The sequence below is a fragment of the Nerophis ophidion genome, linkage group LG20, assembly GCF_033978795.1.
Source record: "Nerophis ophidion isolate RoL-2023_Sa linkage group LG20, RoL_Noph_v1.0, whole genome shotgun sequence".
NCBI classification, from domain to species: Eukaryota; Metazoa; Chordata; class Actinopteri; order Syngnathiformes; family Syngnathidae; genus Nerophis; species Nerophis ophidion.
The window spans coordinates 16,445,431-16,471,105 of NC_084630.1; the positions used below are offsets into that span (position 1 = coordinate 16,445,431).

Consider the following 25,675-nt stretch of genomic DNA (forward strand, 5'->3'; position numbering starts at 1 on the left):
CACGACGTATTGCTGCAGCAATTCAGGCAAAAGGAGCTGCAACTAAGTATTGATTGCCGTACATGCTGAAACTTTCCATGTTCATACTTTTCAGTTGGCCCACATTTCTAAAAATTATTTTTTGGTACTAGTCGTAACTAATATTCTAATTTTCTGAGATACTGAATTTGGGATTTTCAGTAATTGTCAGTACTAATCATTAAAATTTAAAGAAATAAACATTTCAAATATATCACTATGTGTGTAATGAATTGATATAATATGTAAGTTTCACGTTCTGAATATAATTACTGAAATAAATCAACTTTTTCATGATATTCTAATAATATGAACAGCACCTGTGTGTGTGTGTGTGTGTATATATATATATATATATATATATATATATATATATATATATATACTGTATATATATGTGTATGTGTTTATATATATATATATATATATACACAATTATATATACATATATATATATATAAAATGTGTGTATATATATATGTGTATAATTGTAAATTTGTATATATATATATATATATATATATATTGTATATATATGTGTATGTGTTTATATATATATATATACACAATTATATATACATATATATATATATATATATATATATATATAAAATGTGTGTATATATATGTGTATAATTGTAAATGTGTATATATATATATATATATATATATATATATATATATATATATACATGTGTATATAGATACAGTTGCAATCCAAAGTTTACATACACTTGTAAAGAACATGTCATGGCTGTCCTGAGTTTCCAATAATTTCTACAACTCTTTTATTTTTTTGTGATAGAGTGATTGGAGCACATACTTGTTAGTCACAAAAAAACATTCATGAAGTTTGGTTCTTCCATGAATTTATTATGGGTCTACTGAAAATGTGACGAAATCTCCTGTGTCAAAAGTATACATACAAGTTTCACTGCAATAAGGCACTTTTGGGAGCCATCCACAAGCTTCTGGTTGAATTTTTGACCACTCCTCTTGACAAAATTGGTGCAGTTCAGCTACATTTGTTGGTTTTCTGACATGGACATGTTTCTTCAGCATTGTCAACACGATTAAGTCAGGACTTTGGGAAGGCCATTCTAAAACCTTAATTGTAGCCTGATTTAGCCATTCCTTTACCATTTTTGACATGTGTTTGGGGTCATTGTCCTGTTTGAACACCCAACTGCGCCCAAGACCCAACCTCCGGCAGATGATTTTAGGTCCCATTTAAAACACAATTTTTTTACTCTGGACTTCCGGCAGGCCGGATTTTTCACGCTGGCGGGCCGTATGTGGCCTGCCGGTCGTAGTTCGGGGACCACTGTTTTAGCCCACAGCTACACAACAGCAAATCACACAATAGTACACATAAAGTGCCCCTATTTTAACAATGTTGCATTTTAAAAACACATTAGTCAGTACACATACTTATATTTGCATATTACTTCGATAAAAATGTGTCAGCATCGTTCAATTTACTGTCATGAGTTCAATTTAATAAATTATTATTAACCCTCTGAGTGTCGACAAAATAATTACCACACAACTTTCACTTAAAGTCAGTGTAGGTTTTAGCGTTTTTATATACCTAACAGTTCTCTGAGTAAAGTTTTAACATTCTACTCTAAATAATAATAAAAGTATGCATGATTCCTACAGATATCGTATTGGATCAACATCAGACAATACTCAAAGCTTTAATGTCTGTATTGAATTGGAAATGAAAATTTAAAAAAAATATTATCATTATTATTTTTGTTAAATATTTATTTTATTTTTACCTTTTATTTTCACAGTGACCCTAAGACCTACTCTTAATGTTATGATTCTTACAATAAAAACAAGCAGAATGTACTTTGTACAGCATTGTGTACTAATACTGTAATAGTAATACTCACTTTTTTAATTGATACTACAACATAAGATGTATTATCACCAACTTTGCGTTGCTGTGGCTGGTTGAAGTGATAATAGTGTCTGTTTTGTTTATGAGGCCTGTAGTATTACTGTGGTAAAAATACACTGCACAGTACAAAGCTAGAAGGTTGTCGTCTTTGCCAATCAAATGTGTGGCTGCCAATTAACGAAATTGCCAACAACTGTGATGCCACGCCCACCTGAGGAGGCCACACTACTTTCGGTAAGGCAACACACCTGTGATGCTATTTCCTTGAGTCATGATATTAGTAGTAAATAGTTAGTCCTGCAAACATCAGTAGAAGGAGGAGAGACGCGGAACTACCAAACATTTGGAGTGAATTTGGCGGCGGCGAGAGTATCTAAATCTGTTTTGGCGGTTGAGCATAAGCTGTTTTGTGACTGGATCGAGATGGAAGGGGATAGTGACGGGATGTATGAGGATAGTATGGAAATGGATAGGACTAGAGGGGAGAGAGGAAAGAAGGGGAGAGGAGGGAGTGAAGGAAAGGCGAGTACTAAAAGAGTGCATGAAGACGATGAAGAGGTTGATAAGAGGAAAAGGGTTATGATGGATGAATATAAGATAATTTATACATTTAAATCAAACCAAGATATGAATGACATTAGTTTGATGACTCTGGTTAAGGGATTAAAGAAGGACATTGGAGAGGTGGAGATAGCGAAGGTGCTCAGGGACGGACGGCTGTTGATTAAATGCAAAAATGGAGAGCAAAAGAACAAAGCAATGCGATTGCAAAAACTGTGCAACAAAATAATAAAGGAAAAAATCGAAGTGGGAGAACGAAAGGGGGCAAGAGGAGTCGTGACAGGAATCCCAAGAGGAGAAAATTTAGATGATCTGAAAAGAGAAATAAAAGGAGGCACTGTCACTACGATGAAAAGAATGATGGCATTTAGGAACGGTGAAAAGACTGAGAGCGAATCCGTGCTAGTGCAATTTGCAGAGGAGGTCCTACCAGAGAGAATCATGATTGGGTATCTAAGCTTCTATGTTAGAGCTTACGTGCCACCCCCAGTACGTTGTTTCAAGTGCCAACGCTATGGGCACATAGCTAGTGTGTGTCATGCTAAAATGAGATGTGGAAGGTGTGGAGGGGAGCATGAATATGGACAATGTGGAGAAAATGAACAGGTCAAGTGTTGTAATTGTGGCGGGAATCACACAGCAGCGTATGGGGGCTGCATCATAAGAAAACAGGCAACAGAAGTACAGCAAATCAGAGTTGAACGAAATATTACATATGCAGAGGCAGTTAAAATAAGAAATCAAGAAAGTGCAGAACAGGACAGAAGTGAAAATAGTTCAAGAAATAAAAAACAAGAGGCAGCAAATACAGGAATTTCCATGGATAAACTAGTTGTATTCCTGGCTTATGTAATAAATTGTACAGAACAGGCTAGAAACAAGACTGAGAAAATCAAAATAATTGTCAAAGCAGCAGCAAAGTTTTTAAATTTAAAAGAACTATCCTGGGAACAGGTGCAAGGTGAGCTACAGAGAGTAGACGAGACCGAGTCATGTTACCACAATCCAACGCCATGTTAATTGTTCAGTGGAATGCCAGAAGTCTGATAGCAAACGGACAGGAATTAAAGGGATATATTAATAATATGAAAAATAAACCACATATAATATGTATTCAAGAAACATGGCTGAAGCCAAAATTAAACTTTATAATAAAAGGATATATAACGATACGTAAAGATAGGAATGATGGGCAAGGAGGAGGATGTGCCATATTTATTAAGGAAGATATGCATTATTCAATATTAAAAGTAAAACAAGAACTAGAGATAGTAGGAGTAGAAGTATGGAATAATAAAGAAAGATACAAAGTACTAAACTTCTATAATCCATGCAAGAAATTAGAAATTCACCAACTAGAAACAATAATGGAGCACTGGAGTGGCAATATTATTTGGTGTGGTGACTTTAATGCACATAGCACAATGTGGGGTGAAAGGGATGACTGGAATGGGGATACATTGGAAGCACTTTTGGAGGAAAAAGAACTGGTGTGTGTGAATGATGGGTCGGGAACAAGGTTAGATGTCGTCACGGGTAAAGAAACAGCAATAGATTTAACACTAGTGTCACAAGGGTTAGCAGGAAAGGTGGAGTGGGAAGTAAATAAATACAGCACAATGGGAAGTGATCACTATCCAATCGTCATTCACATAAACATAAATCATAGGACAGAAAGCACTAGGATAGAAGGAAGATGGAAGTATAATCATGGTGACTGGGAGAAATTTAGGGAAATTACCGACATAACTTTAAAGGAAGTAGATATAAATCAAGATATTGAACAATTAAATACAGATATTACAAAGTGCATAATAGAAGCAGCCGAACAGAGCATACCAAGGAATAGTATAGGGAGAAGAAGGAAGATAGTGCCGTGGTGGACACAAGAGTGTACAGATGCAATACAAGAACGGAATAGAGCATTTAGAATATTGAGAAGAACACATAATTTCCAAGACATGATCCAATATAAAAGGCATCAAGCTAGAGTAAGGTATGTTATTAAAAAAACAAGAAAACACCATTGGAGAACTTTTTGTGAAACACTAAATAGAACTACTCCTTTAAGCCAGGTGTGGGGAATGATCAAGAGAATGTCAGGGCTCAGAAAAGAACATAAAAATCATGTGATGAAAGATGGAATGCGGAGTGTGGTAGGAAATAAAGAAAAAGCAGAACTTTTAGCAAAAACCTTTGTTAAAGTGCACAGTAATGATAATTTGAAAAATGTAGAAAAACAAAAGAGAGAAGAAACAATTAGTGTAAATATTGAGGAAATGAAGGAAGACAACGATAATAGTTTTATCAACACTATGGATATGACATTTTCTTTGGATGAAATGGTTCGAATTTTAAAAAAAGTTAAAAATACGACAGCAGGGAAAGACCTGGTGAGTTATCAAATGATCAAAAATTTAGGTAGCATCGGCAAAGAAGTGGTCTTGAAATTATATAATAGGATATATGAAGAAGGAAAATTACCAGATGAGTGGAAAACAGCTGTAATAATTCCAATATGCAAGCCAGGGAAAGATCCGGAAGAGGCAGGAAATTATAGGCCGATTGCATTGACCTCAAATTTGGGCAAAGTAATGGAAAAAATGATTAATGAAAGATTAATATATTATTTAGAGTCAAAAGAAATTATAAAAAACTACCAAAGTGGTTTTCGCAAAGCAAGAAGCACAAATGACCCAGCAGTGCAGCTGGAAGAGGAAATTAGAAAGGGACAAATAAATAAAGAAAGTATAATTGCGGTATTTTTTGACATAGAGAAAGCGTATGATATGTTGTGGAAACAGGGGTTGCTGATGAAACTAAATAGGATTGGGATTAGAGGAAGAATGTACAGATGGATAAAAGACTTTTTAACAAGTAGAACATTATTAGTAAAGATAGAGAATGAATATAGTAGAGAATACAAAGTGGAAAATGGGACCCCACAAGGGAGTATAATAAGTCCAGTACTATTTTCCATCATGATAAATGAAGTTTTTAGTGAAGTGGAAGGGTTAGTGGAGGTGGCATTGTTTGCTGATGATGGAGTGATGTGGAAGAGAGGTAGAAATACAAATTATATAGAAAAGAAGATTCAAAAAGCGGTAAATAATGTTCAAGACTGGGGGACAGCTTGGGGTTTAAGATTCTCTGTTGGAAAGACAAAAGTCATACATTTTACGAAGAGGAAAATACAAAACAAGCTCCAAATAAAACTCTATGGAGAAAACATAGAAGAGGTACAAGTATTTAAATATTTAGGAATATGGTTTGATAAAAATATTAACTGGTCAACCCACATCAGCAAGATAGTGGAGAAAAGTAAAAAGGTGTTAAATATAATGAGGGCTTTGAGGGGTAAAGATTGGGGGGCTGATAGGTTGACATTGAAAACAATATATATCACTTTAATTCGGTCTGTTATCGACTACGGATGCATTATTTATCGATCTGCTTCAAAAACTCTACTTGAGAAAATAGACCGGATCCAGTCGCAGGCGTTAAGATTATGTTGTGGAGCTACTAAATCTACTCCAGTGGCAGCATTACAAGTAGAAATGAATGAAAAACCTTTGGACATGAGGAGAGATCAACTCTCAGCAGTTTATTGGGCAAACTTAAAAGGATCCAAGCAAGGACATCCAACCCGTCAAGTGCTAATAAATTGCCAAGAAAAAGGGAAGAAAAAAATGAATAGCTTTGGGTGGATAATAGGAGATATATGTAAAAAAACACAAATTGACAATATTAAAGTGAGCCCTACAGTACCAATTCCTGCAATACCACCGTGGATGTATGAAAACCCAAAGGTAGACATGCAGTTACTGAAGAATAGACATTTAAATAGTTACCAAATAGAACAACGGATTGAGGAAATGTTTTTTGATAATATTATGATATACACAGATGCATCAAAAACTATAAATAGTAAAGTAGGAGCTGCTGCAGTTATCCCACAGAGAAATATAGTGTTGAATAAAAGAATTAGTGATAAACTATCTGTTTTTACGGGGGAATTGGTAGCAATTTATATGGCAGTTAACTGGATAGAGGAAAACAAAGCTAGGAAAGTAGTCGTGTGCTCGGACTCCAGCAGTGCATTGACGAGCATAAAAAACATAACATCAGAAACAAGACTAGATATAGTTTATGAAATAGTTCAGGCAATCTACAGAATAAGTAAAGCGGGAGGTGTGGTAACATTTCTCTGGGTTCCTGCTCATGTAGGAGTTGAGGGAAATGAGTTAGCTGATAGATACGCAAAACAAGCAACCACTAAAACAGAAGTAAACATGGAGATTAAGCACAGTAAAGAAGAAGTGAAGAGCATAATTAAGATAGAACACAATAAAAAGTGGCAGGATAATTGGAATAAGGAAACAAAAGGTAGAGAGTTTTACAAAGTCCAGAGAAAAGTAGGTGTAATGAGAGGAGGGGGTAGAAATAGGAAGGAAGAAGACATTATTACTAGAATGAGATTAGGACATACATATCTAAATAGTTCACTAAAATTGATAGGCAAACATACTACAGGGCTGTGTGATTTTTGCCACCAGATAGAAAATGTTGACCATGTCTTAATACAATGTAGGAAATATAATAGAGAAAGAGAAATACTGGAAAATAAGTTAGCAAAAGAAAATATTAGGTTAGAAGTGGGAGATATATTAGGATTGCATTCAGAAAACATAGGATATAAAGCAATATACACATATTTAAAAAACACTGGGTTAAGTAAAAGAATATAGAGTAGGGATCCACCTCGGTCCACACTCCATTACAGTAGGTGGCGGTAATGCACACCAGAAGGTTGCTTGCCAACCGCCATAAAAACAAAAGAAGAAGAAGAAGAAGAACATCAGTAGAATATAACTTGCTGCTACATGAATTCCAGAACTACACAGCAAAGCAGAAAGACTTCTAAGGTAATGTTTCCAACTTCGATGCATGGATAAAATAACCCTGTTATGTAAAATTCTCAGGAAGATTTGTATACATTTAGTTACTCAAACTGCAATGCATTAATGTTCACAGTATTTTAAGATGCATCAACAATCCCTGCTGAACAGTTTGGATAACTTGTCATTCAAATTAATGACTACGTTTTCATATCTACGATGGATCTTAATAAGAAATATAATTTCCTTTTGGGGTTTTATTGGAATTTAGAAGACAAAGCTATTCAATATTGATAAGAACTATACAGGTTAATTTGAAAAGCACTGAGAAGTAACAAAAATCAAAGTAGGAACTTAGGATGACAAGTGCTTAAAAAGTAATGACAATTTGCTAAACAAGTTAATATTTGTATATTCTAGTATTTGGGCATGCATTGCAGTAGGTGGCAGCATTGTACTTTACAAAGTGAACGGTCAAGGTTTGGAATATTGGAGGTTAATTTGTCTTTTTATTTTTTTATTTTTTATTAAAGCAACATACAAATCGTAAGATACACTTTCCATTAGTGCATCAACCACCCAAAGAAAACCCCTCCCTCCCCCATTCACACTCATCCACACCCACTCACACAAAAAAGGGTTGAGTCTTTCTGCTACCAAAATTCTGGTTCCCACAATATATATAACAGTCTGCAAGGGACACATTCCCTGAAACACACATGATTGTGTGTTTCGCCGGTCCACTAACACTATCATTAATTACTGTTTTTAATATAATTGTTTTATATGATTTTACTTTTTTTATCCAAGAAAATTTTCTTTTTTTCTCTCTTTTTTTTTTTCTCATTTTATTCACAAAAAAAAAAAAACCTTATCTTCAACAGACCAGGTTGTTAATGAAATTAAACTAGTCTAAAAAGGTTTTTAAAACCAGGTCCAGTCTAGATAATGTCCAAGTCGGGCTCAGCAACACACACCCTCATCCATGGACAACAACAAAAATTAGGAAAACAGATTGCATATAAGTTATAAACAAAATTACATTTTCATAAAAAGCATTTATGTATAGTCCATATTATGTCCAAGTCAGACTCAACACACACCTTAATTTTGTACACTCAAAAATAGTGAACACAACAACAGATATGTTGCTGTTGTTGCATATCTATAAACTTTATTAAATTTTCATAATAAGCCTTTAAGGATTTCCCACCTTTTTTCATGTTTTATGGCATCATTATCGTTGTCAATCATGTATCTTTCTAAAGTTAAAAAATACTGAATAAATGTTTTAAAGAAAGTAATACTAAGTGAATATCTATTTTTGGCCTTAAAAATGAACCTTTTACCAAGTACTATAGTTGTCAATAAACTCTCCTAAAATAACAGAAACTACATCAAGCTTCATTAAAAAAAACAATCCTTGAACACATTTTTTCAACTTACACCCAAAAAGAAGACACAATATTGTAGTATTTGGGCATGCATTGCAGTAGGTGGCAGCATTGTACTTTACAAAGTGAACGGTCAAGGTTTGGAATATTGGAGGTTAATTTGTCTTTTTTATGAAAGTTTCTTTTTGGCCTTCTATAACTGAATTTTTTTGCATTTGGATTTTGTGGGGATTTTTTTTTTTACATCAAATTATGCTGACGATTTCTTCAAATTACAATTTGTCAGCAATATTTATTTTGAAATTTGATTTTGTAAAATGCAGTGTTTTTAAAATTCCATGTAATAAAAATTCAATGCAGTAATATTCGTTGTTTCTTAAGTCAAGACAGGTTGATTGGCGACAGTAAATTGGCCCTAGTGTGTGAATGTTGTCTGTCTATCTCTGTTGGCCCTACGATGAGGTGGCGACTTGTCCAGGGTGTAAGTGACTTCCGCCCGAATGTAGCTGAGATAGGCTCCAGCGACCCCGAACAGGACAAGCGGTAGAAAATGGAAGGCAATCAATTATGTTCGAACAAGCGAAGTGTCACGTGACTTCAAACTTGAAACCTCATTGACTGGACAGGAGCGGTTGCGTCTTTCTTATGTCACCGGAAGTGGGTCTTGACTTTTGAAGCAACAAACATGTCTGCACTTTGCACACTAAATTTTTAAACATAGTATTTTAACAAACTATATTTTTAAACACATTTTGCTCACAAATATTTATTCAACACAAATTAACCTCTATATTTAAGGTGTCAAAAAAATCTACTCCCAAAAGGGCTGGACTTGTAGATGACGGCACGATAACTTAAAAATAAAGACTTCAGATTGTTTTCTTTGTTTAAAAATAGAACAAGCCCATTCTAAAATAGTACAAATCAGGGCTGTCCAAGGGCCGGATCAGGCCCGCGAACAGGTTTGAGCCAGCCCATGGGATGAGTTTGCAAAGTATAAAAATTAACCTGAATTTTTTTAATGAAAGAAAGAGCTGTTCTGCATGTGTCCACTGGATGTCGCAATCAGATGAGGAAAATGATCAAACTACATAAATAACCTAATGTGATTTTGATGTACTTTTTTTGTCTTGATAAATCGAAAATTTAGGAGTTGACTGAACATTGTCACAATTTATTCAGAAAATGATAAATAACGACGAAATGTATATATACTATTAACGGCAAAGGTAATTGTCAAAAAAAACATGATTTGTACCAGGGGTGTCAAACTGATTTTACAATTTAAGAATGCGCTTGTTCTATTTTTCAAACAAAGAAAACAATCTGAAGTTGTCTTTTATTTGTAGTTTATCATGTCGTGATTTTACCAGTCCAGGCCACTTGGGAGTAGATTTGCTTTCCATGTGGTCCCCCATCTAAAATGAATTTGACACCCCTGGTGCAAATCACAATATTGTTTTTTTGTTTTTTTATTTTTAACTTTTCACTGTTGCGGTTAATAGTATATATACTTCATGTCATTATTTATATTTTCTGAATAAATTTTCATAATGTTCATCAGTCAACTCATTGGTGTTCATTTTCAATCAAGATGAAAAAATTATATCAAAATCAAATTACACTGTAATTTGTGTAGTTTGTCTCATTTTCCTTGACTGATGTACTAACATGTGGTTTGTTTTGTACATATGTAGCATCTGCAAATATACAAAAATTGCTATCACAATTACTCTTAGAACAGCTTTCATTCCAAAATTTCAGATACATTTTTACACATAGCTAATTCATCCCGTGGGCCGGGAAAAACCTGTTCGCGGGCCTGGTCCGACCCTCGGGCTGTAGAGTTTGACACCCCTGCTCCTTATGGTATGATGCTTTACATCTTAAAATTAGTGCTGTCAAATAACATGTTTTATTTACATTTGTCACACTTGAATTTGGATTAAACATGATAAACCACAGGTTATTACTCAAATGCATAATTTGAATTAACTTTAAAAAAAGACACCAGTATAATATTTTGACCATGCAATTTTAGAGTCAGAATGTCAATCACAAACTTTTAATTGATTGCATGTTTATTTGCTTGAAACTAAAGTGTTTTATTTCAAGTCTGGGTGATTTTAAAAGTAAAATTTACCAGTGAGCTCACCAGTGAGTTTCCTCACTCATCTTTGCTCAGACGTATGCATTGATCTTACATTGATTGAGGGAGGTGTGGCTCGGTTTGCGTAACGGCCTTGCCAGCGACTTAAGGTTTCCAGGTTCGATCCCCGCTTCTGCCATCCTAGTCACTGTCGTTGTGTCCTTGGGCAAGTCACTTGACCACTTGCTCCCAGTGCCACTCACACTGGTTTAAATGTAGATGATGGGTTTCACTAGGTAAGGCGCTTTGAGTCGCTAGAGAAAAGCGCTTTATAAATATAAACACATCTGTGAAACTCTTTGCCATCAAAGAACACAAAGGACATTAAAAGAGTAGATCTGACAAAACCAGTCACTTCCACAAAAGTAAAATCGTGGTGGCTTCTGCGGTGTTCCATGCCATCGTCTGTTGGGGTAGCGGAGCATGGCCAGAGACAGGAGCAGGCCCAACAAAGCAACCAAGAGAGCCGACTCCAACCTCGGCCGTCCACCAAGTCTTTGTTAGTGTTCAGTCCGCATGGATGAGCGAGGCTGCGTCTTAAGGCGATAGAGGTGTCTGATACCTGCTCGTTCAGCCAAGACACTGTGAAGCTTGTCCGCCCCAGCAGTCAGCGCCAGCCCCCCAGCCCTGGCTCTTTATCCGCATTTCTACCAGTCTCTGCAAGTTGACCCAGTAGCTGGTCTCCATGGCCAAAAGGCTCCCGGGAGACCAATCCAGAAGTCAATCTTTTTGTATGTTCTTTTTTTTTTTTTTTTTAAAAGCCTAACCAGGGACGAGGGTTGCAAATTAGCTAGTGGCTAGAAGTCTTGTGTAGTTTTGACATCAGTTACCTTGCAAGGTAGCAATGTTTAATTGTACTGTCCTTATCAAATAAATATACTTGATCTGATCATTGATTAGTTGGCAACGCTCAGCCTTTTAAGGTAACCAACCACACTGCAAAAAGTCAGTATTTAAAAACAAGGAAGAAAAAAAGAGGGATATTTTATTTGAACTAAGCAAAATTATCTGCCAATAGAACAAGAAACTTCGGCTTGTCAAGACTTTCCTAAACAAGTAAAATTAGCTAACCTCCAATGAACCCAAAAATAATTTTAAAATAGGTATATTCTCTGTAATATCAAGTGCACTTCTCTTGGTAAAAGAAAAAAGACCTTTTTTGCTCTATTTAAAAACATTCCTTAAATTTAAGTAAATTCTCGTGCCATTACCTTGACATATTGATATGCGCTCGGCATCATGTTTGAAATTTCTGCTTTAAAAAAAGCAATTTTATACTTGATGACACAGCTTTGATATTCTAGCTTTGATATTCTAGTTTCAAGCATCTTTTACTCAGTATAAGTCATAAAATCTCAGCAACAAGCTGTAATATTTTACTGAGATAATTTAGGACAAACAAGTAAAACACTAACACAAAATCTGCTAAGTGAGAATAATTATCTTAGACAGAAAGTAAGCAAATATCACCCTTACTTGAGATATTTAACTTTAGATTTCAGTTTTTGCAGTGCATGTCTGGTTAAAATAAATTGATTAATGTCTGTATAAAGATAATCAATGCAATATTTTTGGGATATTTGCACGAGTTATCTCGTTTTTGACACCACCACTAAAGTTTTCCAATTTGTAGACTGTCCAGATTTGCATAATTTTCCCTGTTTACGCCACAAGACGAAATTGTAATTCTGATTGGATGCCTACAAACTACCAACACAGAAGTGCTATTTCAGAATATAAAACATGATGCTGTCATAAAGTGTGTTTTCAGGCTCCTACATCTCATCGCCATATTCCTTCCATGGACTGCAGTGAGCAAGTGAGTAGAAGGACAGCGCAGGAGTTACATGAGTGTTTGAGTTGGCAAGTTTTCTTGTAGGATCGAGGGAAAGAAATGGACCAGCACATGTTCAGGCTTCAAGACATGTTGAAGTGGGAACAGGCCAAAGTGAGAAACTCCTTTTGAGACACCTGCGAAGGTTCTGCCAACTCGGCACTATTCTGTTGTTGCAGAATTCCCGTCTGCAGCTGAGGTGTAAGCAGCAGGAAGCAGAGCTGAAGCGCAGAGAGCAGCAGAGCAACCGAATGAAAGAACGACTGACTCGGCTAAATGACGGACAGGACAAAGGACAGCGTGAGAAGATCCAACTCTGCCAGCAAACGTTCTCCTTACTGATTGCTTCTTCTCCTCAGACATCCAGCTGTTGAACTTTCTACGTGGCGGTCGAGGCAGCAAGGAGCAGTCGATCGAAGCAATTAAGTAAAGTTCTGCAGTCTCAGTTTTCGTAAAACGCGTATTTAGAATCCTCTTCTACTTTTACAAGACAAGAGGAAGCGATGCTGCTTCTGATGCTGGAGCGCAGAGAAGCAGAACTACGAGAGGCCATGAAGCTGCGACACAGCACCACCACCTTGCTGCACGCCATCCGACTAGACATGGAGCAAGTGAGTACAACTAATGTGCATACTTGTGCATGCATCTGGACATGTACAAAACCAGTGAAATTGGCACATTGTGTAAATCATAAGTAAAAACAGAATACAATGGTTTGCAAATCTGTTTGAACCTATATTCAATTGAATAGACTGCGAAGACAAGATACTTAACGTTAGAACAGGAAAATGTTATTTTGTTGCAAATGTTAGCTCATTTGGAAATTGATGCCTGCAACATGTTTCAAAGAAGCTGGTACAAGTGGCAAAAAAACAAAGAAAATTGAGGAATGCTCATCAAACACTTATTTGGAACAGTCCACAGGTGAAAAGGCTAATTGTCTCAGTCATTCACAAATAAAGACATGGCGAGGGTCACCACTTCGTGAACAAATGCATGAGCAAATTGTTTTAGAACATTTTTCAACCAGCTATTGCAAGGAATTTAGGGATTTCACAATCTGCGGTCTGTAATATCAAAAGGTTCAGAGAACCTGGAGAAATCACAGCACGTAATCAGCAAGGCTGAAAACCACCATTGAATGCCCATGACCTTCGTTCCACCATTGTCAGTAACTACAGATCGTTGCTACATCTGTAAGTGCAAGTTAAAACTCTACTTTGCAAAGTGAAAGCCATTTATCAACAACACCCATGAACGCCGCCAGCTTAGCTGGGCCTGAGCTCATCTAAGATGGACTGATGCAAAGTGAAAAAGTGTTCTGTTGTCTGACGAGTCCACATTTCAAATTGGTTTTGGAAACTGTGGACGTTGTGTCCTCAGGACCAAAAATGAAAAGAACCATTCGGATTGTTATAGGCACAAAGTTCAAAAGCCAGCATCTGTGATGGTATGGGGGTGTGTTAGTGTCCAAGGCATGGGCATGTGTTACAACAGCGTGGCTTCACAGTCAAAGATATGGGTACTAGACTGGCCTGCCTGTAGTCCAGACATGTCTCCCGTTAAAAATGTGTGGCACAATATAAAGCCTAAAATACCACAACGGAGACCCCAGACTGTTGAACAACTTAAGCTGTACATCAAGCAAGAATGGGAAAGAATTCCACCTGGAAAAGCTTCAAAAATTGGTTTCCTCAGTTCCCAAACCTTTACTGAGTATTGTTAAAAGGCAAGGCCTTTTAACAGTGGTAAAAATGCCCCTGTGCCAACTTTTCTGCAATGTGTGGCTGTCACTAAATTCTAAGTTAATGATCATTTGCAAAAAATGAAGTTTCTCTGTTCAAACATCTTGTCTTTGCAGTTTATTCAATCTAATATCAGTTGAAAAGGATTTGCAAATTGTATTTTTTTATTAATGAATTACACAATGTGCCAACTTCACTAGTTTTGTGTATGTATGTGTATATATGTGTGTGGGTGTGTATACATATACTGTATATTAAAATGTACATACTTCTACATATAGAAAATATATACATTTTTTATATTTGATATAAGGTGCTACTGTGCTTTTACATGTCCATGAGCATATTCCAATAGTTTCATTCTTGTTGTAGACCTTGTCAAACGTTCAGAATGCTGAGTATGAATTCCTTAATGAAGACAAAAGGTTAATTCAAGCCGAGTCAGCACTTGGTGACCATGTGACGGGAGGTGTGCTTCAAAGTTGGAAACAAGTGCAGAGGAAACTGAGGGATCTTCTGACTGAAGGTGACCATACTGAACAAATCCTTGCAGTGATATGTACGTGAGTACACCTCACCCCCTTGACACCTGAGTCGACTGCTCGTTCCTAATTCAGGAGGACCCAAGTTTGAACCTTGTTTTGGTGGAATGGAAGCAGAGGCTGGACCAGGAGGTCTACATCTTCACTGCATTTTTCCTGATGTCACTTTTGATACATCTAATATACCCTGGCTGTGTGCAGGACACGCTGGTGTTAGCACTGATCAGGACAAACTGCTGACTCGGCTGCATGCAGAACTCAAAGAAAGTCAACAGATTATCATACTACAACAGCAGATTCTGCAGGTACATAATACATATCATCCTATGTCGGTTTAAGGAATAACTGTTTTCCAATAACCTTGCTGTTTTCTACAAACCCAGTTTCCATATGAGTTGGGAAATTGTGTTGTAAATATAAACGGAATACAATGATTTGCAAATTTTTTTCAACCCATATTCAATTAAGTGCACTAAAAAAACAAGATATTTGATGTTCAAACTCATTAACTTTTTTTTTTGCAATTAATTAACTTAAAATTTCATGGCTGCAACACGTGCCAAAGTAGTTGGGAAATGACATGTTCACCACTGTGTTACATCACCTTTTCTTTTAACACTAAATAAACGTTTGGGAACTGAGGAACCTAATTGTTGAAGCTTTGAGAGTGGAATTATTTCCCATTCTTCTATGTAGAGCTTCAGTCGTTCAACAGTCCGGGGTCTCCGCTGTCTTATTTTACGCTTCATAATGCGCCACACATTTTCGATGACAGGTCTGGACTGCAAGCGGGCAAGGAAAGTACCCGCACTTTTTTTTTTTTTACGAAGCCACGCTGTTGTAACACTTGTCTTGCTAAAATAAGCAGGGGCGTCCATCATAACGTTGCTTGGATGACAACATATGTTGCTCCAAAACCTGTATGGACCTTTCAGCATTAACGGTGCCTTCAGATGTGTAAGTTACCCATGCCTTGGGCACTAATTCACCCCCATACCATCACAGATGCTGGCTTTTGAACTTTGCGCCTATAACAATCCGAATGTTGTTTTCCTCTTTGTTCTGGAGGACACCACATCGTGTTTCCAAATATATTTTGAAATGTGGACTCGTCAGACCACAGAACACTTTTTCACTTTGCATCAGTCCATCTTAGATATTGTTGATAACTGGGTTTGGCTTTGCATAGTAGAGTTTTAACTTGCACTTACAGATGTAGCGAACAGTAGTTACTGACAGTGGTTTCATGAAGTGTTCCTGAGCCCATTTGGTGATATCCTTTACACTGTCGGTTTTTGATGCAGTACCGCCTCAGGGGTCAAAAGTCTGTAATATCATCACTTACGTGCAGTGATTTCTCCAGATTTTCTGAACTTTTTTTGTTTTTACGGACCGTAGATGGTAAAATCCCCAAATTCCTTGCAAAAACTCGTTGAGAAATGTTCTAAAACTGTTAGACAATTTGCTTACAAAGTGGTGACCCTCACCCCATCCTTGTATGTGAATTACTTAGCTTTTCATGGAAGCTGCTTTTATACCCAATCATGGCACCCAACTGTTCCTAATTAGCCTGCAAACCTAATGGGATGTTCCAAATAAGTGTTTGATGAGCATTCCTCAACTTTATCAGTATTTATTGCTACCTTTCCCAACTTCCTTGTCACGTGTTACTGGCATCAAATTCTAAAGTTAATGATTTGCACACAAAAAATTTTTTTTAGTTTGAACGTCAAATATGTTGTTTGTATCATATATTCAACTGAATGTGGGTTGAAAATTATTTGCAAATCATTGTATTCCGTTTATTTACATCTAACACAATTTCCCAACTCATATGGAAACGGGGTTTGTAGTAACATGTATTAATATTCAAATTTTAAATGCAATACAAATAAAATATATTATTAATCATTACTATTTTACTCTGGTACTGTTATTCACAGTAAAATGTGGCACATCATTATGTAATATGTACAAAACCAGTGAAGTTGGCATGTTGTGTAAATTGTAAATAAAATCAATACAATCATTTGCAAATCCTTTTCAACTTCTATTGAATAGACTGCAAACACAAGATTTTTATATTCGAACTGAGAAACTTATTCATTTTTGTCAACCATTAACTTAAAATTTAATGGCAGCAACACAAGTTGGCACAGGGGCATTTTTACCACTGTTACATAGCCTTACCTTTTAACATTCAGTAAACAATTGGGAACTTAGACCAATTTTTGAAGCTTTTTAGGTGGAATTATTTCCCATTCTTGCTTGATGTACAGCTTAAGTTGTTCAACAGTCCAGGGTCTCTATTTTGGTATTTTAGGCTTCACATATCACCACACATTTTCAATGGGAGACAGGTTTGGACTACAGGCAGGCCAGTCTAGTACCTGCACTCTTTAACTATGAAGTCACGCTGTTGTAACGTGTGGCTTGGCATTGTCTTGCGGAAATTAGCAGGGGTGTCAATAACGTTGCTTGGATGACGACATATGTTGCTCCAAAACCTGTATGTACCTTTCAGCATTAATGTTCCCTTCACAGATGTGTAAGTTACCTATGCCATCCATCCATCCATTTTCTACCGCTTATTCCCTTTTGGGGTCGCGGGGGGCGCTGGCACCTATCTCAGCTACAATCGGGCGGAAGGCGGGGTACACCCTGGACAAGTCGCCACTTCCAAAGACATGCACCTGGGGATAGGTTGATTGGCAACACTAAATTGGCCCTAGTGTGTGAATGTGAGTTACCCATGCCTTGGGCACCAATACACCCCCATACCATCTCAGATGCTGGCTTTTCAACTCTGCGCCTATAACAATCCGGATAGTTCTTTTCCTCTTAGGTCCAAGGACGCGACGTCCAGTTTCCAAAAACAATTTGAAATGTGGACTCGCCAGACCACAGAACACTTTTCAACTTTGCATCAGTCCATATTGGATGAAAGCTGACAGCGTTTCTGGGTTTTGTTGATAAATGGCTTTTGCTTTGCATAGTAGAATTTTAACTTGTACTTACAGATGAAGGGACCAACTGTAGTTACTGACAGTGGTTTTTGAAGTGTTTTTGAGGCCATTTGGTGATATCCTTTACACACTGTCGCTTTTGAATGCAGTTCTGCCTGAGGGATCTAAGGTCCGTAATATCATCGCTTACGTGCAGTGATTACTCCAGATTCTCTGAATCTTTTATTACAGACCTTAGATTGGGAAATCCCCAACTTCTTTGCAATAGCTGGTTGAGAAATGTTGCTCTTAAACTGTTTGAAAATTTGCTCACTCATTTCTTCACAAAGTGGTGACCCTTGCTCTGTCCTTGTTTGTGAATGGAAGCTGCTTTTATACCCAATCATGGCACCCACCTGTTCCCAATTAGCCTGTTCACCTGTGGGATGTTCACTCTCAACTTTCTCTATTTCTTGACACTTGTGCCAGCTTTTTTGAAACATGTTGCAGGCATCAAATTCCAAATGAGCTAATATTTTGCCAAAAATAATGTTTACCAGTTTAAACGTTAAGTATCTTGTCTTTGCAGTCTATTCAATTGAATATAGGTTGAAAAGGATTTGTAAATCATTTTGTTATGTTTTATTTACGATTTACAGTGTGCCAACTTAACTGGTTTTGGGATTTGTACAACAGATGGTCAGACATATTTAATTTCTATTTGAGGAAGATGCTCATTAATAGTGCTAGCAATAACAAATTATTCTCTGAACCATCCAGCCATCCATCCATCCATCCATCTTCTTCCGCTTATCTGAGGTTGGGTTGTGGGGGCAACAGCCTAAGCAGCGAAACCCAGACTTCCCTCTCCCCAGCCACTTCGTCTAGCTCTTCCCGGGGGGTCCCGAGGCGTTCCCAGGCCAGCCGGGAGACAGTCTTCCCAACGTGGACGTGCCCTAAACACCTCCCTAGGGAGGCGTTCGGGTGGCATCCTGACCAGATGCCCGAACCACCTCATCTGGCTCCTCTCGATGTGAAGGAGCAGCGGCTTTACTTTGAGCTCCTCCCGGATGGCAGAGCTTCTCACCCTATCTCTAAGGGAGAGCCCCGCCACACGGCGGAGGAAATTCATTTCGGCCGCTTGTACCCATGATCTTATCCTTTCGGTCATGACCCAAAGCTCATGACCATAGGTGAGGATGGGAATGTACATTGACCGGTAAATTGAGAGCTTTGCCTTCCAGCTCAGTTCCTTCTTCACCACAACGGATCGGTACAACGTCCGCATTACTGAAGACGCCGCACCGATCCGCCTGTCGATCTCACGATCCACTCTTCCCCCACTCGTGAAAAAGACGCATAGGTACTTGAACTCCTCCACTTGGGGCAGGGTCTCCTCCCCAACCCGGAGATGGCATTCCACCCTTTTCCGGGCAAGAACCATGGACTCGGACTTGGAGGTGCTGATTCTCATTCCGGTCGCTTCACACTCTGCTGCGAACCGATCCAGTGAGAGCTGGAGATCCTGGGCAGATTAAGCCATCAGCACCACATCATCTGCAAAAAGCAGAGACCTAATCCTGCGGTCACAAACCGGAACCCCTCAACACCTTGACTGCGCCTAGAAATTCTGTCCATAAAAGTTATGAACAGAATCGGTGACAAAGGACAGCCTTGGCGGAGTCCAACCCTCATTGGAAAAGTGTCCGACTTACTGTCGGCAATGCGGACCAAGCTCTGGCACTGATCGTACAGGGAGCGGACCACCACAATAAGACAGTCTGATACCCCATACTCTCTGAGCACTCCCCACAGGACTTCCCGAGGGACACGGTCGAATGCTTTCTCCAAGTCCACAAAGCACATGTAGACTGGTTGGGCAAACTCCCATGCACCCTCAAGAAGCCTGCCGAGAGTATAGAGCTGGTCCACAGTTCCACGACCTGGACAAAAACCACACTGTTCTTCCTGAATCCGAGGTTCGACTATCCGGCGTAGGCTTCTCTCCAGTACACCTGAATAAACCTTACCGGGAAGGCTGAGTGTGATCCCACGATAGTTGGAACACACCCTCCATTCCCCCCCTTCTTAAAGAGAGGAACCACCTGATGCGACGGACGGTGGTCCAGAATTGCTTCGAAGCAGTCCGGGAGTCGTTCTCCATGGCTTCCCCGAACTCCTCCCATGTCCGGGTTTTTGCCTCCGCGACCGCTGAAGCTGCATACCACTTGGCTTGTCGGTACCTGTCCACTGCCTCCGGAGTCCTATGAGCCAAAAGGACCTGATAGGACTCCTTCTTCAGCTTGACGGCATCCCTCACCGCTGGTGTCCACCAAGGGGTTTTAGGACTGCCGCACCTTGCGGCCACAGCTCCGATCAGCCGCCTCGACACTAGAGGTGCGGAACATGGTCCACTCGGACTCAATGTCCAGCACCTCCCTCGTGACGTGTTCGAAGTTCTTCCGGAGGTGGGAATTGAAACTTTCTCTGACAGACTCTGCCAGACGTTCCCAGCAGACCCTCACAATGCGTTTGGGCCTCCCAGGTCTGTCCGGCATCCTCCCCCACCATCGCAGCCAACTCACCACCAGGTGGTGATCGGTAGAAAGCTCCGCCCCTCTCTTCACCCGAGTGTCCAAAACATAAGGCCGCAAATCCGATGACACAACTACAAAGACGATCATGGAACTGCGGCCTAGGGTGTCCTGGTGCCAAGTGCACATATGAACACCCTTATGTTTGAACACGGTGTTTGTTATGAATAAACTGTGACGAGTACAAAAGTCCAATAACAAAACACCACTCGGGCTCAGATCCGGGCGGCCATTCTTCCCAATCGCTGCCAACGTTGAACCAGTTGGAATATATTGAGAACTCAACATTAAAAATGTTATTGTAGAGCTGTAATTCAGACTAACACATGTAGATACACAACTATTACTATTGCTAATAGGGGTGTCCCATGCAACTTTTTCATTTCCAATATTACACTTATTTTGGAGCCACGAGTGTTTGCTTTAGTGTCTCCTCTCTGAGCTGCTACCTTAACGTGGTAAAGGAGTTTGCGTGTCCCAATGAACCTAGGAGCTATGTTGTCCCTGGTAGGGTCTCCCAAGACAAACAGGTCCTAGGTGAGGGATCAGACAAAGGGCAGCTCGAAGACTTCCTATGAAGAACACGAACAAAGGACCCAAATTTCCTTCACCCGGACGCGGGGCACCAGGGTCCCCCTCTGGAGCCAGGTCCGGAGGTGGAGCACGATGACGAGCGCCTGGTGGCCGGTTCTGTACCCATGGGGCCTGGCCGGGCACAGCCCAAAGAGGCAACGTGGGTTCCCCCTCCAATGGGCTTACCACCCATAGCAGGGGCCATAGAGGTCGGGTGTATTGTGAGCTGGGCAGCAGCCGAAGGCAGGGCACTTGGCGGCCCAATCCTCGGCTACATAAGCTAGCTCTTGGGACGTGGAACGTCACCTCGCTGGAGGGGAAGGAGCCTGAGCTAGTGCGCGAGGTGGAGAAGTTATGGCTAGATATAGTCGGACACACTTGGACGCACAGCAAGGGCTTTGGAAGCAATTCTCTTGAGGGGCTGGACTCTCTTCCATTCTGGCGCTGCCGGCAGTGAGAGGCGACGGGCTGGGGTGGAAATTCTTGTTCGCCCCCCGGCTCAAAGCCTGTACGTTGGAGTTCAACCCGGTGGACGAGAGGGTAGCCTCCCTCCGCCTTCGGGTGGGGGGAACGTGTCCTGACTCTTTGTGCTTACACGCCAAACAGCAGCTCACTGTATCCACCCTTTTTGGATTCACTCGAGGGGGTACTCAAGAGTGTTCCCTCGTTCTGCTGGGGGACTTCAACGCTCATGTTGGCGACGACAGTGAAACCTGGAGAGGCGTGTTTGGTAAGAATGGCCGCCCGGATCCGAACCTGAGTGGTGTTTTGTTATTGGACTTTTGTGCTCGTCACTGGTACACACTAGCGGTGAGAGATGCCGTAAAGCTGAAGAAAGAGTCCTATCGGGCTCTTTTGGCTCATAGGACTCCGGAGGCAGCAGACAGGTACTGACAGGCCAAGCGGTGTGCGGCTTCAGCGGTCACGCAGGCAAAAACTCAGACATGGGAGAGATCAGGGAAGCCATGGAAAACGACTTCCGGACGGCTTCAAAGCGATTCTGGACCACCATCCGCCGCCTAAGGAAAGCAGTGCAGTGTCAACATTGTGTATGGTGGGGATGGTGTTCTGCTGACCTCGACTGCGGATGTTGTGGATAGGTGGAGGGAATACTTCGAAGACCTCAATCCCACCAGCACATCTTCCTACGAGAAAGCGGTACCTGGGGAATCTGTGGTGGGCTCTCCTATTTCTGGGCCTGAGGTTGTCTGCCAGAAAAAACACTTATGGCAAAGCTTAATTTGTTTAGTGACACTTTGCATATTCAGTCACAAACGTTACATGATTGACTAATCTTGTCAAACATTTCTCAATACAGTATGGCAATAATTGTTATCCAACGATTAATTCATGACTTTCACACTGGTGACATGTCATTGTTTTATTAATGTTCATTTGCAGGACAGTCTTCCATCGTTGGGCCCGTCCGAGCTGACTGATTCTTACTACTTGGAAGAGTGGGAGCGACTTCAAGCGCGTTGGGCGGAGTTTAAACATCAGAAGCAGACTTTTGAGAGGGAGAGGCAGTCCTTCACTGACGCCGCCATACGCTTAAGCCGTGAAGTAAGTTTTTATTGTAGACAAAAGCCAATTTGGTCAATTAAAAATGGTTTTGTGGACAGCGTCGGGACTTTGAGCATCAGAAGGCGTTGATACTGAAGCAACAATATCTACGTTGCTGCACGCAGAAAGTAAATAAACTTATCAGTGAGTACACACTTTTAAATACCTACTCTCCCTTTTGTTGAAAACAATTTTTTGTTTTTTGGACTATAAGGTGCACATAAAATCCCTTCATTTTCTCAAAATTCGACAACGCGCCTAACGTACGGCCTAATTTTGGTTGTGCTTACCGACCTCGAAGCTATTTTATTTGGTACATGTTGAAATATATATCAAAAAAATATGTCAAAAGGTTTCAGTACGACTTAAGAAAGCGGCTTGAAGATGATCTGTAAAACATATTATATGCAACATTTTGACCAAAGAACCATCATCACATGTTATGTAAACCACAAGGAAGTGTTTTCTATTTTAGAAAAAAATGATTTTTTTTTTTAATGCAACTTTATAATTCGGTGCTCCTTTTTGTATGAAAATAGACCTGACTAGACCCGCTTATTGGCAGTGTGCCTTATAATCCGGTGTGCCCTATGGTCCAGAAAATACGGTATATACTTTGTCAACGGAGTGAGTTTATCGGTGAATAATTTCAGAATGCAAAGTCTGTTAAGGCATTGTCCTCTAATCTGCGTATAATCTGTCATTCATTTGTTCAGTTCAATTTTAGGACTAGATAGAACAATCCCATGATACGAGATAACCTGAGTGGAAATAATAGGCTACCTCCTTCAGCGCTGCCTCAGAGCGGTTGTGGTGTTAGACCTGGTTGGGTGGGATTGCAAGATGGGGGGCAGAGAGGAGGAAGGGTAATGGTTGTCAGCTTCATTGGGGTCATCAGGTGGGCACCCTCCTTCACCGGCGTTTCAATGATAGGCCCACGACACCTCCAGAGGGCTCATCGGCAACACCTGGCATCCCAGGTGAGCCCCCCTCTGCTTTTAACCATTATGTGATGTAGGTCTTACTACATCCCCAGATAGTGTCTCTCCTCTTCACCCACAGCCATTTATTGTATTGGAGTGTGGGTGCACAGCCTCATAACCTAAGTAAGTTTCCCAGAAAAAATAAGACCATTATTACTTTTGAGTAATTTGGTCACTGTGTTAAGGCTGAAATATACTCGTCATTTTCTTGCATCTGTCTGACGGCGTTTTGTTTGATTTATAGTTCTTCCGAGGGGGATGGCACCAGTCTTGTAATTATTTTCCAAGACTCTAAGGGTCAGTATCTCCTGATGGAGCACCTGCAGCTGTCGTTAACTAGATATTGTAAGGGCCAAAAGTTTGGACACACCTTCACATTCAATGCGTTTTCTTTATTTTCATGACTATTTACATCGTAGATTTTCCCTGAAAGCATCAAAACCATACTTGCCAACCCTCCCGATTTTGCCCGGGAGACTCCCGAACTTCAGTGCCCCTCCTGAAAATCTCCCGGGGCAATCATTCTCCCGATTTCCACCCGGACAACCATATTGGGGGCGTGCCTTAAAGGCACTGCCTTTAGCGTCCTCACCGGAAACGGAGATTATTATACATGTCTCCGTTATCCATAGGTTTATCTATAACCCATAAAGTAGTCAGGCACGGCGCTATTTCTCAGCGTGTGTTTATTTCAGCCGGCACGTTAATACACTGACACACATCCGGATTCCCATAATGCATTGCTTCAAAATTACAGCAAGTAGTAATGTCCAAAAACATAACAGAGACGAAGCAGAAAAATGAAGAGACATGGCGATGACGAGTAAGAAGTACGATTGCAAGTTCCAAAATGAAAAATATACACGCGCCCCCCCCCCCCCCATCTCCCGAATTCGGAGGTCTCAAGGTTAGCAAGTATAATCAAAACTATGAATGTACGCATGTGGAGTTATGTACTTAACAAAAAAAGGTGAAATAACCAAACATGTTATATATTCTAATTTCTTCAAAATAACCACACTCTTGGCATTCTCTTGATGAGCTTCAAAAGGTCGTCACCTAAAATTATTTTCACTTCACAGGTGTGCCTTTTTCAGGGTTGAGTGAAATTTCTTGCCTTGTCAATGGGGTTGGGACCATCAGTTGTATTGTGAATAAGGTGTGTCCAAACTTTTGGCCTGTACTGTAATTTAATTAATTACAGTACAGACTAATTTGAAGAGTAATGGGAACTGCAACATCGACGTATTTGTCTTCATTGGAAGTAATCATTCAGAAACATCAGTTGACTTTAAATGGACATTTTTACCAATAAACCAGAAGAAAATACCATCTTGAAGATGGACTGTACAACATCCAAACGAGTCTCTACAGAATACGTTATTTTGCAATGCCATTTGGTTGTTCGGGACAAGAGCGCTATGTAATTATAAATAAACAAAACTGTTAAATTTATTTTAACGACAGGCTAGTATTAGTGTGTATGGTCATAATATTAATGTTTGGCAGTAAAAGTTAAAAAGTGTCAGACTCTTACTTTTATGACACAAGCACAATTGGAAAAGTGACACATTTAGAAATTATTTTTGGAATGCATTGAGTACACAATATCCGTGCATTTCATAATACAATAATTTGTCCATTTCAAGCACAGTCTACTCTTCTCTGATTGGGAACTTCCTGTCCATAAGCTGACCAATCACAGCTCTGCGGTCCGTGTCGACACAAGCGTAGAATTTTTGTGAAACTAATTCAAAACCACGTGGAGCAGGGGTGTCCAAAGTGCGGCCCGGGGGGCATTTGTGGCCTGCAGCTAATTGTTTGGTGGCTCGCCACACATTCTGGAAATGCTATTGCAAAAATAAAAAATAAAAACACTAAAAGTAGAATGAGGTGAAATCTAATCGGGAAAAGCTGCAATGTTGACACAAAGCTGCCATGCAGTCTGTTTTTTTCTTATGTCTTTC

General features: G+C 39.6%; 1 protein-coding gene across 7 annotated transcripts in view; it reads left to right on the forward strand.

Annotated features, from left to right (window-relative positions):
* The first annotated feature begins 6,458 nt into the window (after window positions 1-6,458).
* Window positions 6,459-25,675, forward strand: part of si:ch211-286b5.4 (afadin- and alpha-actinin-binding protein) — a 28,242-nt gene continuing 9,025 nt past the window's right edge. Inside the window, exons 1-12 of one of the 7 annotated variants that reach the window (XM_061880610.1) lie at window positions 6,463-7,413; window positions 12,701-12,748; window positions 12,809-12,877; window positions 12,943-13,063; window positions 13,123-13,189; window positions 13,254-13,374; window positions 14,881-15,034; window positions 15,126-15,182; window positions 15,252-15,355; window positions 22,564-22,725; window positions 22,785-22,869; window positions 23,624-25,638. In XM_061880610.1, coding sequence (XP_061736594.1) covers window positions 7,372-7,413; window positions 12,701-12,748; window positions 12,809-12,877; window positions 12,943-13,063; window positions 13,123-13,189; window positions 13,254-13,374; window positions 14,881-15,034; window positions 15,126-15,182; window positions 15,252-15,355; window positions 22,564-22,725; window positions 22,785-22,869; window positions 23,624-23,655 — 1,062 coding nt within the window. In that variant the 5' untranslated portion in view covers window positions 6,463-7,371 and the 3' untranslated portion in view covers window positions 23,656-25,638. Of the gene's footprint in view, window positions 7,414-12,689; window positions 12,749-12,797; window positions 12,878-12,942; window positions 13,064-13,122; window positions 13,190-13,253; window positions 13,375-14,880; window positions 15,035-15,125; window positions 15,183-15,251; window positions 15,356-22,563; window positions 22,726-22,784; window positions 22,870-23,623; window positions 25,639-25,675 lie in introns of those variants that run through there. The other 6 variants (XM_061880604.1, XM_061880608.1, XM_061880607.1 and 3 more) reach the window with 6 other exon arrangements.